Source organism: Budorcas taxicolor, chromosome 6 (genome assembly GCF_023091745.1).
Source record: "Budorcas taxicolor isolate Tak-1 chromosome 6, Takin1.1, whole genome shotgun sequence".
NCBI classification, from domain to species: domain Eukaryota; kingdom Metazoa; phylum Chordata; class Mammalia; order Artiodactyla; family Bovidae; genus Budorcas; species Budorcas taxicolor.
In genome coordinates this window covers 103,153,279-103,169,467 of record NC_068915.1, presented here as the reverse complement: position 1 = coordinate 103,169,467, position 16,189 = coordinate 103,153,279, and the positions used below count along the sequence as shown (strand labels likewise).

The window sequence follows — 16,189 nt, the reverse complement described above, 5'->3', positions numbered from 1 at the left end:
GCCACGTATTTTTTCTATATAACATTTATATGCCACATATATCTTTTGTATCCTGCTTTTCTCCCTTAATATCATGTCATGGGCATTTTCCCATATCATTAAATAATGTCTAAGACCCTGTTGTTAGTTTCTATACGGCATCCTGTGGTATGCCGAATACTCAGATTATTCTAATATTTTGCTGCTGTAATTGGGGCTGTGACAGAAAGCCTTATCTGACACAGCTCTCATTCTTCCCCTAAGGTCATCAGAGGGTGACTTTCTGTATCAAGGGCCTGAGCATCATTAAGCTCTTGATTCATGCTACTAAGGTGGCCTTGGGAGGGAGCAGTCCTGCTAATAATAAAAGCTCCAACTGCAATGAGTCAGGGGCCCCAGAAACCTGAGACGTCTCACACAACCTTGCTCATGGTCCCAGCTGTCTGCTTTCATTGGAAGCAGCCTCCCTGGGAATTGAGAGTCCACAATACATCTCTTCCACGTGTTCCTGACGTGAGTGTGAGCTGGCAAGAGGAGAGGAGAGAGAAGATGGCAGGGAGGTAGAGAGGACAAAGTGTGACTTGGTGGCTTGTAAGCCAGGAATACGATAGCAGAATGTGTGTTTTTTTTTAAATTAATAGAAATCCATAAAGCGTGGGCCTGAGATTCACAGACTGGGCCCCCTCAAGAACAGATGGGTGCTCCGAATGGCTCTGTAAAATCTAAGACTTGCAAAACAACTTGGCCTTTCTGGGAAGTTTTGTGTCTTCGCTGCCTCCCTGCTCTGCAGTGACTTGGGTTTCATCCCCAGCATCCTGGGAAAGTGTCCACAGGACATTCTAAAGTGTGTGGGGTGGAGGCCAGCCCAGCCTGCCATGTGGGACTGCCCCAGACAGTGACCCCTGTTACTGGAAGAGATGGCCAGAGCCTGGGGCAGGCCCACTTTCAGAGGCTCTCTCCACTCTCCAGGGAGGTAGGACACACAGATGTGCAGCATTTGCTGACTTTTGTAGTGTAAACACCATCACGGCCAACTGCTACAAAAATGGCATCAAGGGAGCGATGCGCGTGAGCCATCTCTGCACAGAATCCATCCTGGAGGGTTGGGAGGAGATGCCCTAAAGTGAGGGCTTCCCAGTTGGTACTAGTGGTAAAGGACCCACCTGCCAATGCAGGAAGTGTAAGAGATTTGAGTTTGATCCCTGAGTAGGGAAGATCCCCTGGAGAATGAAATGGCAACCCACTCCAGCATTCTTGCCTGGAGAATCCCCTGGATAGAAGAGCCTGGTGGGCTGTAGTCCACGGGGTCACAAAGAGTCAGGCATGACTGAAGTGACTTAGCCCGCATGCAAGCCCTGAAAGGAGACCTGGAAGGTGAGTAGCAATTCCCAGGAGAAAGCTGGGATGTGGGAGGAGCAAATCTAGGATCCAGAAGTGTAAAGATTGGGGACCTACCTAGCAACAGCTCACGTTTCCAAGGGGCCAGATTATAACTCACCAAAAGGAATCTGGACTTCGTACCAAGTGCGACAGGAAGACACAGAAAGCTTTAAGGGTTTTTATTTTAAAGAAATAAAAACACGATCAGGTTTGTGACTTGGGATGAAGGAAATGGAAAGGTTTCCTCCCCCTCTGCCTTCTGTCCACTACCAATTCCACTGATTCCAACTCTGGTTTTTGTCTGGAATCTTCTATGTTTTTTTTTTTAAATTTCAAATTCCTCTATGCTAGCATCATCTCTCGGCAAATTCCTCTTAACTGTTCTCCTTGTGTCTTCCCTGTGCCTTTAGAGCAAACAGTGTTCTTTTTACCATAGAAATGTAATCATGTTGTTCTGATGAAAACCCTCCAATAGTTTCCCACTGCATTTAGAAGTGATCATAATTAGAGCCTACAAGGCCTTCTGTGGTCTTTCTCATGACAGCTTTCCCATCTACACCTCAAGTTATACCTCACATGTGCCCAGTGTGACACAGCCACGCTGGCAACTTTCTGCTTTTCCAATAACCCAGGCTCATTCCTGCCTCAGGGCCTGGCCACTTGCTTCTCCCTCTGCCTGGAACGTTCTTCATCTGCTTCTCCTTTCAAACCTTGAAACTCTCAGCTTGAAATTCACCTCCTCAGAGTTCCAGCCCCCAACTGGTCTGACTAGCTGGGATTTGACAACTATAAGATATGAGGAAACTACATAAAAACAGTTCTCTGCAGGCACGAATGGCAACCAGTGCAGGGCTCCCATCCTTGAGAAAAAAGGAAGCCCAACAAGACGAGCTCCACATTCTCCCTGGAACATTTTGCAAACCATGGCTTAGGGAAATAAATAGATGCCAAGCTGAACACTGCGGTCCTGTTAAGTGAAACCAGAGACTGGGGTCAGGGATGCTATGACAGCTGGGATGTGTGGGACAAAGGAGCAGAGAGAAGTGAACTGCAGAGAAAAAATCCAGACACTGTCTTAGAAATATCCTTGGGTACTTGGTTGAATCATAAGTGGCACAGCATAGTGCAAGACTCTGAGATGGTGAAGGACAGGGAGGCCTGGTGTGCTACAGTCCCTGGGGTTGCAAAGAGTCAGACACAACTGAGTGACTGAACAACAGCAATGGAAGCCTAGCAGAGAATAGAAGCTGGGAGGTCAGTTGCTTAAGAGATTTTGGAGGTCATGCCCTGCTACAAAGATGGCCAAGCAAAAGTGGAGAATCTTTAGTCAATGCTCTGAGAACTCACCTGATGCCACTGAAAGGCCATGCCCTAGAAGCAAGGGCCATACTTCAGGAGTAAAATCAAGCCCTGGTACTGAGGGGTAAACTGAAATAGACATGCAAGGGAATAATATGGTCTGCTGGTCATTCAGCTCCCTACTAGGACAAAACTCACTCAACCTACTCTAGAGGAAGCTAATAAACAGGAAACCCTACAGCATGTTCTGCACGGTGTCCAACATTAAAAAAAAAAATTACTAGACACATGAAGAAGCAGAAAAGTGGGATTTAACTAAGAAACAAAATAGTCAATAGAAACAGACTCAGAGTGATCTACATACTGGGGTTAGCAGATAAGAGCTTCAAAATAATTATGATTATATTTCTTTAAAACACAGGAAAAGATGGAGCAAAATGAATGACAGTATGGAGTATTTCAACAGAGAATCAGAATCTCTTTTGAAAGGGTAAAATGAATATTTGATTGCAAAATACAATAAATGAAATTAAAAACTAATTAGATGGATTTATTAGAAAACAGGACATGGCAAAACTTTTAGTGAGTGGGAAGACAGGTCAATAGAAAACTCAAACTGATGCACAAAGAGAGAAAAAAATACAGAAGAGTTTCAAAAGATGTGGGGATAAAGTAAAAAAAAAAAGTCTGGGTTTCTAGGAGGGAAGAGAAAAATTGAAAAGAACAAAATATTTAAAGAACTAATGGCCAAGAATTTTGCAAATCTGATTAAAGACATGACTCCACATTTTCAAGAGGTTCAGAAAAACCAGAGGAGGATAAACATAAATAAAACCTCGTGTAGACACATCATAGTCTGACTGCCAAAACCCAAAGATAAAAGGCAAATCTTTAAAAATAGTCTGTGGTAAAATGACACATTTCTGTCAAGGGAAAAAAGGCAAATTATTCAATTTCTGAATAGAAATTGTGAGAACCAGAAGACAATGAAATGAGGTTTTTAAAGTGTCAAAAGAAGGAAGCATATCTGCCTACCTGAAATTCTGAATCAAGGGGAAGAAATCTGTTAAAAGTGGAATTGAAAAACTGTTCTCCTAAAAAGAAATTTGAGAGAATTCATCACCAGCAGACCCTAAACTACAAGAAATAAAAAAGCTCTTCAGGTGAATGTAAAAGACATCCGCAGAAGTAGAAGAAAGAATGAATAGTACAAGAACGTAGAAAGATATGAGTAAATAAAAAAAAAATTAGTGAGTGTTTAAAACAATCTTAATGGTGCTTTATAAGGGATGTTATACACAGAAGCAACATAGCTGACAAAAATAAACAATGGAAAGGATAAAAAGGAATAAATGGAGTTAAACTATTAAAAGATTTTTGCATTATTTGAGACATGGTAAAAGTACTAAAGTAAATTTTAATGATTAATAGATACATTTTGAAATATTCAGGGTAACCACTTAAAGAATGACACTAAAATGCATGAAAAAGCAAGCCAGTGGAGAAGAAAATGGAATAACAGAAAATAGTTTACCAAAAACAAAGGAAAGAAAGCAGGGATAAAAGAAAACGACAGATCAGACAAACAGAAATACCAACAAGGCAAAAAGAAAGCCAATTATACCATTATGTATATGAAACAAAAATGGAACAAATGCTCCAACTAAAAAACAGAGGATGTCAAACTTACTCAGAGCTAAGTTTAAAAAAAAGCCATATGCTGCTTCTAAAAAATATGCTTTATATATAAAGATACTGATAGATTGAATGGAAAAATATGGATGGTATAAAAAAGTTATATACCATGAAAACACATACGAATAGAAACTGTTGTGGTTATTTTAATATCAGACCAAGTCCATTTTAGGGCAAGAAAAGTGAGAAATGAGAGACATTTCATCATCTTTAAAGAACTGATTCACCAGGAAAACATCATAAACCTAAATCTGGGCATAGCTGAGAAATACCTTCAAAAACAGGAATCAAAACTAACATAACAAAAAGAAGAGATCCTAAAAGTCATCTCAGTAGACGACAAAACGAATAGGCCACACATCAGTAAAGTTATTGGAGATTTGATTAGCATAATTAACCAGTCTGGCCTAATTAATACTCAGCAACAGCAGAACATTCATTCTTTATAAGGGCACACAGAATATTTCCCAAAATAACCATCATATGGTCAATAAAACCAGTCTCAATGAATTTCAAAAGATTCCAATAATATATATAGTATGTTTCTGACAACAATGAAATAAAACTAGACATCAACAACAAAAATATAACTAAAAAATTACACAAATGCTTGGAAATTCAACAACACGCTCCTAAATAACCCATGGGCCAAGGGAGATATCACAAGATAAATTAGAAGCTACTTTGAACTCAACAGACATAAAAAGTACAACTTATCAAAATGTGTGGGTTGTAGTTAAAACAGTGCTTAGAAAGAAATGCATGGATTTAAATGCATGAATCGCAAAAGAAGAACAGTTGAAAATCAGTGATCCAAATTTTCAACTCAAGAAGCCAGAAAAAGAACAGTCAACTAAACCAAAAAAATGTAGATGGAAGGAAACAATGAAGTTATTAGAAGAAATCAATGAAATAAAATATAGACATTCCTTGGTGGCTCAGATGGTAAAGAAACTCCCTGCAATGCAGGAGACCTGGGTTTGATCCCTGGGTTGGGAAGATCCCCTGGAGGAGGAAATGGCAACCCACTCCAGTATTCTTGCCTGGAGAATCCCATGCACAGAGGAGCCTGGTGGGCTACAGTCCACGGAGTCGCAAAGAGTCAGACATGACTAAGTGACTAACCATATACAATAAAGAACATCAATAAAACGAAAAGATGATCCTGTGAAGTGATTGATAAAATTGGAGAGAAAGAGAAGAAAGACAGAGGCAGAGAGATCAGATATGAATGTATACAAAGGGTACACTGTATATCTTACAGCCACTGGAACAAGGTCATGAGCATTTCATCCTAGGAGGCCTGAAAGCGGAGTATTGTCCACGGATGAGGAAAACAACTCAGAAAAATCATGGACGGATGTAGGCAGTGCAGAGGTGAGTCTGAACCTTGTTTAAATTCTAAAGCCCCCTGCTGTCTCCTTTTTAAGCCCCAGTGTGCAGCGTGATAGAGGTGTTGGCTAAAGTTGTGGTGGTAATCAGATTACAATGTAGAAATGTATCAAGTCAACACACTGCACACCTTAAACTTCCACAGTGTTGGGTGTCTATTATACCTCAATATAAATAAATACATATATACCAATAGAGACTCGATAAGTAGAATAATGACTTGAGCTGTTTAAAAAACTTTTTTGTCTGAAAATACAAGCTCTCATCTTAAAGGATAAACACCCTCTCCATGTCCCACCAGATACCCATCTGAGCAGCCTGAGCAGAGAGGCAGACTCGCATCTTCTTGTCGTAGGCAAGAATACAGACTCTGGAGCCTGAACCCCCAGGTAGAATGTGGGCTCCATCCCTCCCAGCTGTGTGACTTGAGGCAAGTCACTTAACCTCTCTGTGCCTACGTCTCCTCTTTTGGTAAAAGGGGATGGCGACTGTTCCTCCCTCTCAGGGCCGCTGGAGAACCCGGGAGTAAGGGATGTGGTCAGTGCTACAGAAAGTCAGCAAGATGATTCAACAGCCACGCAGAATCAACCTACCCGGATGCCACCACGCGGGGACCTCGGTGCTCGCCCTTGGTCCGCAGAACAGCTTGGTGTTTTTTCCTCTTTCTCCAAATGCGCTTCTTTCACTCCTGACCCGTCGGTGCTTCCTTGCAGGGCCCTGGATCCTGTGGCGTCTCCCCAGACCAGTGACGGAGCAGTAGAATCAGCGCCGCATCTGGAATCGTCCAGGCCTAAGCACGGTCCCGTCCACCCCTCAGCCAGACCCATATCCTGCTCTGAGGGCGGCCCGGGGCCTCTGGCAGTCAGTTGCCCTGACATCTGAGTCACCTGCACCCCTCTTTCTACCGTCTTCACCTGGTCCACCATGCTTTTCCCCTGGAGATGCTCCTCTGCTCTCACCAAAGGCCCCCCACCTGTGCTGCTCCCCAACACAACCTCCCCTTCCAGGACTTGGATCCTTCTTAGAAGGTGTTCATTCTCCCCTCTGAAGGTGCGGATCATGTCTTCTATTCCCAGGACGATATCCTTTATCAGCCGTTTGTAACTGACCCCGAGCTCCGAAGTCAGTGCACCAAGCTCCCAGTTCTCCAGGGTGACACGCTCCATCACACCTTTGGATTTCCGGATGCTCATGGACATGGCTTTCTGGATTTGCCCCAGGTGCCCTTTCAATCTTTCGTTTTCCTCTTCGAGCTCAGAAATCTTGCAGTAACTCTTCCCATTGCAGTCTTCAAGCTCAGAAATGACCTGCACATACTGGTCCAGTTCCCTCTTTAAGTGAGAGATGTCTCCTAACAGCATGCTTTTATCCTGTTCGAGTGCAGATATTTTTTTCACATTTCTCTCCCTCTCTTTTTCCAGGGCACGCAGTTTTTGGTGGCATCTCTTCTGATCTCCCTGAAGCCTGGTGTTATCACTTAAAACATTGTTTCTCTCATTCTTCAATACAGAAATGAGCTGATGAAACCTGCTCCATGCTCTCTCAAGGGCTCTCGGCTGCTGCGAGAGGTGGTTCCCACCATGCTCGGAGGGCCCCGCTGGAGGGCCCGGGCTCAGGTCAACCAAATCCAACATCAGTCCTGGAAGAAGGCTGCAGGTTCCCAGGGCCTCAGTCTGTCCCCGCTTAACATCTTCACCAGGCTCCTTGGGGTTTGTTCTCTCAACAAAACAAATATCCAAACCCAGGTGTGTCAAAGCCTGCTGAGGGTGCACGACCCCCTGGCAGCTGCACCATCTCTGAGCAAAGCCCCAGGTTTCTCCTGCCAATGAGGAAGCTCTCCGTCCACACCCCCCACTCCCAAGCTTCAGGATGGAGAGGCCTTGGAAACAAGCCTCCATCTCCCTTTCGAACTCCTCTATTCGGAGTGCAGACTGGTCAAGGACTCTACTTGGAGCCGAGGGGTGACGGGTGGCTCCGGCCTCCTTGGACCAGAAGGGCAATCCAGGAGATGGTGGCGAACCTTCTTCCTCCAACAGGGAAAGAATTTCCTCGGCCTCACTGTCCTCCGAGCCAGGCTCCTCCAGGACATCCCTGCGACCCAAGCTGGACAGCTCCTTCGCCCCCTCTTCTTCCTGTCCTTCGTCCCCAGGGCTTACCTCTGGGGGAAGCAGAGCATTTCCAGACCACACAGGGTCTTCCTCCTTGCCCTGAACTCTCCCGATGGCTCTGCTCTGCTCTGTGAGGGGCTGGGCATCCACTAAAGACGGCCCATTGGTGCCCAGAAACCCAGAGAAGGTGGCTGCGGGGGCCTCTTCCTCTTCTAATGATGATAAAAGCCTTCCTCCTCCTCCTCCTTCTTCTCCTTCTCCTTGCAGGCTCCAGACATGCCCTTCCTTGTGTCCCCACCTGCTCAGGGATTCAGGACCCTCCAAGGACACTGAGGTCTCCCCCTGCAGAACAAGTGGTGGAAGCTCCCGCCTGTGCCCAAGGCAGGATGCTGCGGCCAGGGGTTCAGAAACCCCAGCCTTCATCCATGCGCCCTCCGGGGCACTGACCCCAGCCACCCTCAGATTCTCCCCGCTTTCCTGACCCGGCTGACACCTGTCCCTGCTTTCTGCCTGCTTTCTGTCCCAAGTCCTCACCTCCTGCCGCTTCAATCTCCACCCTGACCCTGGGGCTCCTCCTCTCCACTTCCCAGAGTCTTTTCCATCCTTGGCTCCTCTCCCGGGAATCTGGTGATGTGAAATGTGCGAGGCCTCCTGGCCGAGCAAGGTGGTGCGGCCTCTTGCCCGGTGGTGGCCCCAGCTGGGGTGTCCTGCGGTGGAGGGAGTGGGCAGGGGCCGGGCCTCCAGCACCTGTTGGGTGTGCAGTGTTTCTGGGGGAGCTTCCAGGAGTAGCAGCAGCAAGGGAGCTGGGCCCACAGCCCGGCCCTGGGGAGGGCATGCAGACGCCTGCACACGGAGAGAGGATCCCTGGGCAGGCCTGGCTGTGAGCTTCTGCCCTGGAACCCAGGTCAGCTCCGCGGGGACTGGTGAACCGTCCATGGACCGCCCCGGGGGGCAGCCACGAATGAGAAAGAGAGTCTGGTCATCCAAGCAGGGCTCCGCTGGAGTAAACTAGGGATGGGAAGAGAAGAGAAGGTGTGAAGCGCCCCTCTCCCCAAGGGGCCCTCTCCACTTTGGCCTCATCTCCCCATCCAGCCATATGGGTCTTCCTAGCACAAGCAGGCCTGTGAGCGTCCCCAGGGCCTTTACACCCACTCTCCCCTCTGCCTAGAATGTCCATCCCCCCACATACCTCTCTCTCTCTCTTGCTTCACTAACATCTCAGCTCAAATACCACTTCCTCAAAAAGGACCCCCTGGCCACTTGCTCCACTGTCTATCCATTGACCCCACCTGACCTCCCTCCATCGCGCCCTCCACTCACTCAGATCATGTAAGATGTTTGTGCATGTGTTGTCGAACCCACACAACCTCCCGCCCTAGCCCGGCACCACCCACATGGGGCTCCTCAAATGTAAACCAATTAAATAAAAGTTAACGCTCAGTTCTGCAATCACGCCAGCCACGTTTCAAGTGCCCAGAAGCCACGTGTGGTTCACGGCTCCTCTGCTGGATGGCACGGACATAGAGCAGGCCAGCGCCATGGGAGGTTCTAGTGGACACACAGTGTAGACCATCTGCCCCCCGAAGGCAGGGACCCTGGGCCTAGAACAGTCCAGCGCACACAGGAGGGGTTCCAGAGATACTTTTGAATGTATTTTTATAGTTACTTGGTGGCTCAGATAGTAAAGAATCCTCCTGCACTGCAGGAGACCTGGGTTCAGTCCCTGGGTTGGGAAGATCCCCTGGAGAAGGAAATGGCAACCCACTCCAGTATTCGTGTGTGGAGAATTCCACGGACAGAGGAGCCTGGTGAGCTACAGTCCATGAGGTCAAAAAGAGTCAGTCATTAACACTTTCACTTTTCATTCAATGCATTTAACCAGAGAGGACTGGCCCAACTCAAAGAATAGACCCAGGCTGGGAGGTGAAACCCAGCTTTGTTCGGTCTCACCAGGACCCCTCGGTTCACCTGTGATCATGACCCCGCCCCCAGCCCATGGCCCCTCCCAGCTTCGCCCCCTTTACCTGGCGGGCCCTCCCATCCGGCCTGCCCTTCCGCTGCCCTGCCCTGGTTTCCAGTCTGTCTAACTCCGTCCTTCCATTGGGGTCCAACTTTTCTACAAAGCTCTTCCCACCCCAGGGACTGCTCTCAGCTCTTTTCCACTTTGGACATGACACAGCACACCAGGCAGGGCTCAGGGCAGGAGTGAGCGAATGAAAGTAATGCAGGAAGGCCCCTCTCTCTAGGACCACACCAGGGCTGGTTGGAACCAGGCTCCCAACCCTTAGGGAACGGCATGGTGCAGAGTGTGGGCTATGGAGACGGGACCTCAGTCCCTTCCAGGGCTGGGAGGCCTTGGGAAATCACAGCCTCCTCCTCTGCAGAACGAGGGGGTCATGGCTCTTGCCCCACAGCTGGTAGGGAGGTTTCAAGGAGATGAAGTTTGCTATGTGGCAGCTGGGCCCATGCACACAGCTGGGGCTCCCTTCCTGTCCACTCCTCACCCGGGGCTCAAATCGCCCTCTCAATTATTTCCAGAATCTTCTTCCAACCCCGAGCTTCTTCCCCTCCCTCTCCCACTTGCTGAATGGTGGTCACACTGTGCACCATGCACAGCAGGGCTGACTGGACCCAGGTAGCACCCCAGGCGTGGAGAAAGCCGCTGGCCTCACCTGTCCACGGTCAGATCCTGCAAGGTCTCTGGGGAGCTTGTTCGTGGTCTGCAGGCCGGGGACCAAAACAGGAGGGCCTCGTCCAGCCCGGACACAACCCCATGCATGGAGCCCCTTGGAGGGCTGTCCTGGGAAGTGACAGGAAAGAAAGAAAAGAAGGAAAGTGAAGTCGCTCAGTGGTGCCCGACTCTTTGCGACCCCATGGACTGTATCCCAAAAGGCTCCTCCGTCCATGGAATTTTCCAGGCAAGAGTACTGGAGTGGGTTGCCATTTCTTTCTCCAGGAGACCTTCCTGACCCAGTGATCTAATTCGGGTCTCCCACATTGCAGGCAGACGCTTTATCGTCTGAGCCACCAGGGAGGAGACCCTCCCAGGAACTTTTTGGAGAGTGTCACCAACAGCAACATCTGCCGTTAGGATGAGGCAGGATGTCTCGTGACTCAAGGCCTTTGAACCCCCAAAGGTGGCCTCAGGGTCACCACTGCCTGTTTGGTGAGGAACCCAGCTCAGTGATGGCGAGTCACCATCCATTGATGAGCAGCAGAATCGGGTCTGGGAGCCACCTCTTCTGACCACAAAGCCCAGGACACCTCTCTCAGTCCCTCACCCTGGTGGTCACACAGGGTCGTAACTCCCGGGCCCCAGCCCCACACGGAGTGGACGGAGGAGCTGATACCCAGGCTTCGCCAATGGATCCCGCTTGTTTCCCCAAGGACAAACTTGACCTTGTCTGATTTATCTGCTCTGCTCCCCAGAAATGTGGAGGGGAACGGTCAGCCTTGCCAGTCAGCAGCACCACTGGGTATAACTGACCTTATACGGAAACTGAACTTGACCTTGGAGGACTGCATGCAAACCACAGACAGCCAGGTGGACCCTGTGGCTTTGGGGCTCCCTGAGTGCTCCGGCTTTTGCAGCAGACACCCCGGAAGCTGCACCCGAGGCTGTGAGCAGACACACTGGTTCCCATTAGCTTAGAGACAAGTGGCTTTTGAGCCTGGTTGCTCCCAGACCTCACACCTGTCTCACACCTGAGCCATCACTGGGGTGGGCAGGAAACAGAGCAGCTCCTGGCTATCACATGGTCTCCAAAGACAAACCCCCCTGAAAGGACCCTGCTGCCCAAGGCTGGCACGTGTGTTGCCTGGCTGGCACCCTTCTGAGGGCTGAGGGAGTGAGCCTAAATGTTGGGTTGAGCTTGCATCACAGACCTCGTCATAGGCATTGTGGAGGCTGAGCCCACTTTTCCCAGCTGGGTTGCAGTGAGCAAGGGACTCTACCTCTCTGAGCCTCAGCTTCCTGTCTGCAGAGCAGGGACCACCACCCTGTTGGGTAATCAGGACATCGTAAGTGAGCTAGCCCGTCAGTGGCTGTCCATGAAGACCCCTCCTTCACGCACCTGCTGAGCCCCTCTGTTCAGGTGCCCCGTCAGGGTCTTGGCTTCCGCAAGCATCCAGCACCTCCTCCCGGGGCGGGGACATCGATTCATCCTGAACTTGGCCCAGGGCATCCTTGACAAAGACACAAGAGGTCAAAAGAGTGGTGGGTGTCCCTGGTTGAACTGCTCTCTCCAAGCCTGTCTCCATCAAGCCCTCCCAAAGACCCTAGGAGGGAGTTGAACCCCCTCCCCTGGTGAGGACAGCAGAGGGCATGTGGCCTGGCGGAAGGGCCCTGGCCCCGTGCGCTTGGTCCTGCCAATGAAACTGTCTCCTATGAGCTCCCAGACTCCACTTAGCAGACGAGGAGCTTGTTTGTTCAGCCAAGACACCCCCGGGCTCCCCAAGGCAGCATCAAAGGCTCCAGGCCCCTTCCCTTCCTGGGTGGAAGTTTCCTCTGTGTCCACTCTCAGAGGTGGCACCTGCCCAGGGGCTCTGGGAATCCTGTCCCTCAACTTTCCACAGGCCCAAATGGCCACAGCCAGCTGTCCCCGCCCCAAAAGACAAGCAGGGATACATTTGCAGGGCTTCCCCGACCCAGCACACATGCCCTCCCAGCCCGCGGAGCATGTGACAGGCAGCAAGCACCCTGACTGCAGCTACAGCAGAGAAGCATGGGCCCAGCAGAAACACTCAGCTCCGGTCAACGTCCACGAGGGGCAGGGGACAGGTCTCCTGCAGGCTCCCACGGCCTCGGGTACTTCTAGCCCGGTTCCAATGGGTGATGCTTGCTTCCCCCCTGCATCCACACTAGCCCCGAGGTCCTTCAGCAAGGAAACTTGCCTTCATTCTGTCTTCACCGTCACCCCTGCCAGGCACACACTAGGTGCTGAATAAATGTTTGACAGTGGATGAACAGACAGAGCAGGTGTTTCGAACTCAGGGTGCAAATATTTATTAAGCTTCTATATGGCTTCCCCGTATCAACTCATCTTCTTTCCACAGAAACAGACCCAGGATTTTATTCAGGGATGCGATACATCATCCAAGAGACTGCTGCTGCTACTAAGTCGCTTCAGTCATGTCCGACTCTGTGCAGCCCCATAGACGGCAGCCCACCAGGCTCCGCCGTATCTGGGATTCTCCAGGCAAGAACACTGGAGTGGGTTGCTATTTCCTTCTCCGATGCATGAAAGTGAAAAGTGAAAGTGAAGTCGCTCAGTCATGTTCGACTCTGCAACCCCATGGACTGCAGCCCACCAGGCTTCTCTGTCCATGGGATTTTCCAGGCAAGAGTACTGGAGTGGGGTGCCATTGCCTTCTCCATCCAAGAGACTACATTTCCCCAATATCTCTTGAGTGCACAGTTGAGTAGATCTGCTGTGTGCGTCTTCTGGGAAAGCTTCTTATAGGAAACTGATTCAATTGAGCAGGGCTAACCCCACACCCAGGCTTCCCTGGTGGCTCAGAGCGGAAGAATCTGCTTGTGACACAGGAGAAGCGGACTTGACCCCTGAATTGGGGAAGATCACCTAGAAAAGGAAATGGCGACCCACTTCAGTATTCTTGCCTGGGAAATCCCCTGGACAAAGAGGAGCCTGGCGGGCTACAGTCCATGGAGTTGCGAAGAGATGACTTAGCAACTAAACAGGTAAGGAACAAGTAATGGGTCAGGTGCTTTTCTAGGGGAGGAAGAAATGGAAGTGGACAGGTGATGCCCCATGCCCTCCTCACCTGTCCCCAGGCCCTCACCTGCTCTCAGCAGACTCCTGCATTGACCCTTAACTGGATCTCCTGCTTCCCCTCCCATCCTGCCCACAGTTGCCAGAGACGTCCCCTAAAATGAAGAACTGATGCTTTTGAACTGTGGTCCTGGAGAAAGCTTTTGAGAGTTCCTTGGACTGCAAGCAGGTCCAACCAGTCCATCCTAAAGGAGATCAGTCCTGAGTGTTCATTGGAAGGACTGATGTTAAAGCTGAAACTCCAATACTTTGGCTGAAGAATCCGCCTTTTTCCAATGTGAAGAACTGACTCATTGGAAAAGACCCTGATGCTGGGGAAGATTGAGGGCAGGAGGAGAAGGGGACAACAGAGGATGAAATGGCTGGATGGCATTACTGACTTGATGGACATGAGTTTGGGTAAACTCTGGGAGTTGGTGATGGACAAGGAGGCCTGGAGTGCTGCGGTCCATGGGGTTGCAAAGAGTCAGACACGACTGAGTGACTGAACTGAACTGAACTGACCAGCAACACCCGCTTCGGCTCTCCCTCAGTCCACTGTGCTGCAATCTGGCATGGGAGGCCATCCAGGGCCATCACCGCCGCCCCTGACACTCCCTGCCCTGGCTTCTGCTCCAGCACCTCCTTGTCCCCTCCCCACCCTTGTTCCTGCCTGCCTCTGCACCTCCACACACACTGTTCCTCCCGCCTGCCTGGGAAGGGTAACTGGTTACCTGCTGCCTCCTCGCAAAGCCCTTCCATACCCCGCAGCAGCTGAGCACTCACTCACGGAAATAAAAACTGGGTTGGGTTGCCCTCCTGTTTCCAACCCTTCCATGCTTCCCACTGCCCTGAAAGATAAAACCCCCACCAGCTCGGCCTCCCCACCCCCATCTCAGCTCCCTAGATGGACCATCTCCCGCCCGCCTTGGGGCCTGGCACCCCTATTGCCTGCTGCCCGCACCTCTCCTCCCCACACCTCGGCTCACCTCACCTGCTCCTTGTCGGGGCCTTCCTGACTCTGCCCCAAATGAAGCCCCTCCCTTCCATAGCACCCCATCCTCATACCCCAGTCTGTGACCTTGCAGTTGCTGTGGGACGGTCTGCGTCTTGTCTAGTTCTCCTCAGAGACCCAGCGGAGACCAGACCCTGGCCACACCTTAGAATCACCCACAAGCTTTTAACAAGTATCTGAACAAGGCCTCAGCCAAGACCAATTAAAAGCAGAGGGGTCTGGGCGCGGCCCTGCTAGGCACTCAGACAGGCCCAGCTGACCGGCCAAGAGGTCCGTGGGTGTCTGCTGCCCACAGACCTTGGGTTGTTCCTTGGTTTTCTCCACTGGCTTCCCACATGATCAGAAGTAAACATTTTTGTCAAGAGCTTCCAATCACCACTGGAACTAGATGGAGACGAGGAAATGAAGGAGAGAGAGGGAGAATGTAAAAGAGGAAAAGAAAGGGAATGGGACGCAGAAGGGGAGACCAATTCGAAGATGCGAGAATAAGCAAGAGAGGAGCAGAAGGAAGAAGCAGGGAACAGACGAAAGGGGGGTGGACGGAGGTGTCGAAGGCCACCACCATTCTGCGGTTCATTTCTATTTGAATTTTGTTCTAACACCCAAGTTGACTTTGACTCAGTTCTACAAATACTTTGAGTCCCTACTACGTGGCTGGCCCATTTCTGGGGCAGGGACACAGCCATGGGGAACATACACAGACCTCTGCCTTGAGGAGGAGACTCAGGGGAGGACTCCTGAGAAGATGATGCCACACCCATTTCATGTCACAAGTGATGAATTCAATTCTCAGAGAGGGACAGTGACTTGCCCAAGGTTACCCAGCACAAACAATGGTAAAAGAGGACCAGAATTCCGGTCTCTGAACCTGACCCGGGTCCACCTTTCTGCCCCTCTCTGCTCAGTCTTGTCAGCCCTCCCTACTTTCCACACTCTCAGGAGCATTTGCCTGTAACTTTATGTGGTTTTAGTTTTAACCTGTCAATATTTTGAAAAAAGAAAACAAGGAATACAGTGACATCTAGGCACAAATACTATAAATGTGTTAGACTATATCCCTCTGGGCCTTTTTTTTCCTTTTCTATGCATAGACATTTAAATCCTTCCAAAAATCTGTTTCTACAAAATGTTGACTTTTGCTTTCTGAATTTATCATGGGATGGTATCAAAAAATCATTCCCACAACTTCCGTAATTTCTACAACCTCTTCTGCAAAGCAGGGCTTTAGGGTCACCTTATTATAATCTCTGATGTAAGGAATGCCTTCACTTACCAAATCAGGTCCTTCTGATCAGACATTGGGGTTGTTTCCAATTTTTACCAACTATAAACAGTGTTGAGGTACTTTCAATATTTAAGAAATATTCAGAATCTTGAGGTTTTTCTCATTTGTATTTGTTTTACAAGTAATGGAACTGACGTTTTTTGCAAGACCACTGGCCATCTATATTACCCTTTATGTGACTTTTGCCTAGGTTTTTATTTTTGACATTATGGACACTATTTTACAGCCTTTGCTTGCTATGGAAGTGAGTGACAAGTGTGTAACA

At 49.5% G+C, this 16,189-nt stretch overlaps 1 protein-coding gene across 1 annotated transcript in view; it reads right to left on the bottom strand.

The window, feature by feature from the left end:
- C6H4orf50 (chromosome 6 C4orf50 homolog) overlaps positions 1-16,189 on the bottom strand; it is a 62,259-nt gene that overhangs the window by 26,602 nt on the left and 19,468 nt on the right. The window contains exons 4-6 of the mRNA XM_052641787.1: positions 11,927-12,038; positions 10,526-10,653; positions 6,339-8,861 (exon numbers count right to left, since the gene is read on the bottom strand). Of these exons, the coding sequence (XP_052497747.1) occupies positions 6,339-8,861; positions 10,526-10,653; positions 11,927-12,038 (2,763 nt within the window). The remainder of the gene's footprint in view (positions 1-6,338; positions 8,862-10,525; positions 10,654-11,926; positions 12,039-16,189) is intronic.